A 3881-nucleotide genomic window follows, 5' to 3' on the forward strand; every position below is an offset into this window, starting at 1 on the left:
GCCGGCGCACGGCCTCCAGGATGCGGCGGCGGTGCGCGGGCGCCAGCACCCCGATGGCGTCCAGGTCCGGGTCCCCCGATCTGCTTGCACACCTCCAGGTCATCGTAGCCGTTATCCCACGAAGGGCTCCGCGTACTGCGGGAGCTGCAGCGCTTTCAGCCACTCGTAAACTATGTTGGTGCACATGATGGGACGAGACCCCCGCCGGCACACACCGTCCCGGGGCCGCGCGGCACGGGCGGACCAGTTCTTGGAACTTTTAATCCTCTCCTCCAAGGGGAGAGGGAGATGGCAGTAAAGTTTTCCTTTTAAAACGAAGAATCGGGCCGGAGACAGAAAGCCATCAGAAGAATCCTGAGGACCCAGAAGCGTACACGCGGCAAAGTGAATTCCCCAAGCAGCCTGAAGCGCGCAGGCACCGGCGGTTGGCGAGCCGCTCCGCGCCGCCCCAGCAAACGCCGCTGCTGCCGCCACCGCCGCCGCGGGGAGGGGCGCGCGGCGGACGCGGGAGTGGGCGGAGGCGGGCGGGGCAGCGGCACACCCCTCGGACCCGCGCGGGGTCAGCGGCCCGCGGTGCCGCCCCGGAGTTTCCCCAGCAGGGGCCGTCCCGGGGCTGCGCGGCGCATCTTGGTTTCTGGCCGTTGCTGTCGGCGTCTGAACGCACGCCCCAGGCTGGGGAGGAGGCTCCTCCGCGCAGACCCACGGCCGCCCAGGCGCGCTTCGTCTTCGCGAGTGCGTGTCACTGTCGTCCTCCTGGTGGGGAGGGGTGTCTTCTAAACTGCCAGGCTCCCGCGGCTGCTTGCGTTGCTTTTCATATTTCTTTTTAATCCGATGTCTCCAGCCCGTGGAGATCTCTACGCTCACTTCCCCCGGAGCCTCCCTGACTCCAGCCCGCGCGCCCTCGGGCTGCCCAAGGGCACGTCCTGTCCGCCCCACCTGGCTGGGCGCGGCTGTGAGGTCAAGTTCCCTTCTCCGTTCCCAGTCCGCGTCGGATCCCCCTTCCTCGCAGCCTGCGTGCAGATTGGAGCCCCGAGATCTGGCTGCTCCCGTGGACGGCGCTCAGTGCCCTTTGGTGGCTCTTTGGCCCCGCGGGTGGGAGCGAAGCGGGGACCGCAGGCGTCCAGCCGGCGCTGCGTGCGGCCCCTCCTCGCTGCAGCTGGACGCGCGGGGCTGCGGGAGTGGCAGGTGCTTCTGCCTGGCTCTCCCTTCCTAGGCCCCCGGGTCTGTGAAAGTTTGGGATGGGTGGCACTGTCCTGTCCGTTGACATTCCGCACGGCCCTCCACCAGCCTTTCTGCCGGGTCCTCTTACCCTCGTCTCCGCGGTGCTTCCTCTCCAGTCCCCCCACCCTGCATTCTGCCCGAGCGCCCCGGGTGGCTCTGCCCCCAGGGCACTTTCAGGCGTTCAGTCCTGCAGCCCGGGCGCAGGTGTCTCTCTTCCTGCCCCGGAGGTGTGTGAACATGGATACCCCACCACCCAGCTTGCGTTACCGGGGCGCTCAGCCGCCCCCGCCCGCTGCACTTTTCCTCTCTAGAGAATAACAAAATCATCGAGTGCAATGCCTGAGCAAGCGCCTGGGGGTGGGGACAGGAGCTGCAGATGGAGCAGACCCAGTAGCTCGTATAAATTTCCCCGAACATCTGACCTCTTTTGGGGGCAAAGAGAATTTTGGTCTAGGAGGTACTCGGTTGGGCAGGTTCACTGTCTCCTCCCTTTTCGCAGAAGGGCTGTTCAACTTCTCACCTGAGCTATCCCAGGACCTGAAATGGACTTTTCTGGAAGGAATCTGCTTGGGATGTGCCAGCCGCCAGCTAGCCGTGACCTTGAGCATTTTCTAGGCCTGAGCATTTGGCCCTTGGCAGGGAGGTCCCTCTTTCCCTAAATCTGTGCCTTTGGGGGCACAGCTACCCTAAAGATCAGATGACAGCTTCTTTTCCTTTTGCCCGGGACCACACCAGATATAAGGGCACCAAAAATATTCCCTACAGTTCCGGTGGCATGGAGTGGGCAGGGGGTGGGGGAGGGGGAGGTTGTCTGGGTTCCCAAGTCCCGGACTCACGGATCCCAAATTAAGAACAGCTGGCAGAAGGAGCCTGGTGATAGCGGGGAGAGGTGAGTGAGGGCAAAAAGGTGTGGGGCTACCATGGCCTCCCCTCTCTCCTCTCCCCCAGTCACCCAGACCACCCTTTGGGAACCCGAGCTAGGGTCGCTGCCCCCCGCAGGCAGGTGGGCAGGTAGGTGCTCGGAGGCTGGAAGCACACAGCCACCGCCGCCCGCGCAGCTCCCAATCGCTGCCTGGCCAAAGCAGACTCACAGTGCCCCCTGGCGGTCGATCGTGCGAGCACATTTTAAAAGGCGGTGCCCAAGTACCACGGACTCTACTCAGCCCCAGGAAGTGAGCTTCAAGGCATTACATTAATTTACCCCAGGCCTTTCTTCTTCTTTAGTGTTTTTATGGAATTCATTGGGGTGACATTGATTTTCAAAACCATGCAGGTTTCAAGTGTACAACTCCATTAAATTTCATCTGCACCCTGTATGTATAGTACATATAATATATATGGCATGGACTATTATTATCCAGTATCTTGCAGAATAAGAAATTAAGGCACCAAAACACTAATTTGCCCCCAAGTATCACTGTACAAGGTGAATCCAGGGTTGGAACTCGAGGAATAAATGCAGTGCCTGTCTTGCAGCTCCTAACCTCCCAGTCTCCATCGTGTGCTGTGGAGCAAATGCCAGAGAAATTGGGCTGGTTGTAAGAAGGTGCTCTTTTTTTTTTTTAAAGACTAGGAAACCTAAAGCTCCAGGTTTTATTATTGTGTTGTTTTCTTTCCCAAGTTGTACGAAAAGTCCAACAGTGCTACTTCACAGTTCCTAGCTTGCTTTTGTACAGGCTTTTCCCCTTCGGGAGCTTACACATTCACCTTGTCTCATTAATCCTCAGTCAAGGCAGCAAGTATTTTTATTTCCATTTTATAATTAGGGGAACTGGTTTGGGGGAAGATGAATGACTTGCCCAAGGTCATACAGTAAATCAAGACAGAGAGGAGAACTAGCCTGCCATGTCCAAGTGTCACCCCACCAGGCAGCACTGATTCCCCTTTATTTATGTGCAATGTCACTGTCCAATTAGGAAATAAAGCATCCTGGTGCTCTCTTCGGAAGCCTTTTATAAATTCATCAGTTGTTAATCAGTCATAAATAAAACTTAGTCTCTGTAACATCCTGCTATCCAGAGGCTTCCCTAGTGTGAACTCTGGAAACACTGTCTACCAGCTATCCCTCTGCTTCTCTCTCTGCTACACTTGTGCAAACCCTCAGGCTTCTGTCTCTCCACTGCTTGCCTTTGCATATCGAACCTTTTAATAGATTTAGTTCTAGAGGCTACACCATGCAATCATTTGAGAATGTAGAAGTTTTATAGCCTGAATGTGTCTCTCTCCATGGCTCAAATCCAAAGTAAAACTGGCAAGGACACTTGGCTAATTTTAAGCTTCAGAGCTAGAGTCTCAGAGCCAGAAGGCCATTCGAGATCATCTCAAGCATCCGTCTTACGTGGAAGATGTCAAGGCTCAGAAAGGTGGGTATTTACCTGAGGTCACACAGCCAGTTCATGGCAGAACTGGGACAGAACCAGGTCTGCTTCCTCATAGGCTCTTCACAATGCACTGCACTGCCTCATTTTTGCTGTAAGTGCCCGGCTGCTGTCAAAATCATTCATTTACTCATCAAATGTTTATTAAGTAGGCACTTCAGTGCCAGGCACTGAAGCAAAAAGAGTTTTTCTGCATTAATTGGAACTGGAAAAATCTCAGCATGTTAAATAAGTAGAGAATAAACTGATGGCTTTATATGTTAGTTCATGAAGTAGAAAGGT

The 3881-nt window shown here is 55.6% G+C and overlaps 1 protein-coding gene across 1 annotated transcript in view; it reads right to left on the reverse strand.

The window, feature by feature from the left end:
• SAMD5 (sterile alpha motif domain containing 5) overlaps positions 1 to 414 on the reverse strand; it is a 41753-nt gene extending 41339 nt beyond the window's left edge. Inside the window, 3 exon segments of the mRNA XM_006084381.3 lie at positions 3 to 76; positions 78 to 116; positions 118 to 414. Coding sequence (XP_006084443.1) covers positions 3 to 76; positions 78 to 116; positions 118 to 186 — 182 coding nt within the window. The 5' untranslated portion in view covers positions 187 to 414.
• Positions 415 to 3881: the final 3467 nt, after the last annotated feature.

The sequence above is a fragment of the Myotis lucifugus genome, unplaced genomic scaffold (genome assembly GCF_000147115.1).
Source record: "Myotis lucifugus unplaced genomic scaffold, Myoluc2.0 scaffold_11, whole genome shotgun sequence".
NCBI classification, from domain to species: domain Eukaryota; kingdom Metazoa; phylum Chordata; class Mammalia; order Chiroptera; family Vespertilionidae; genus Myotis; species Myotis lucifugus.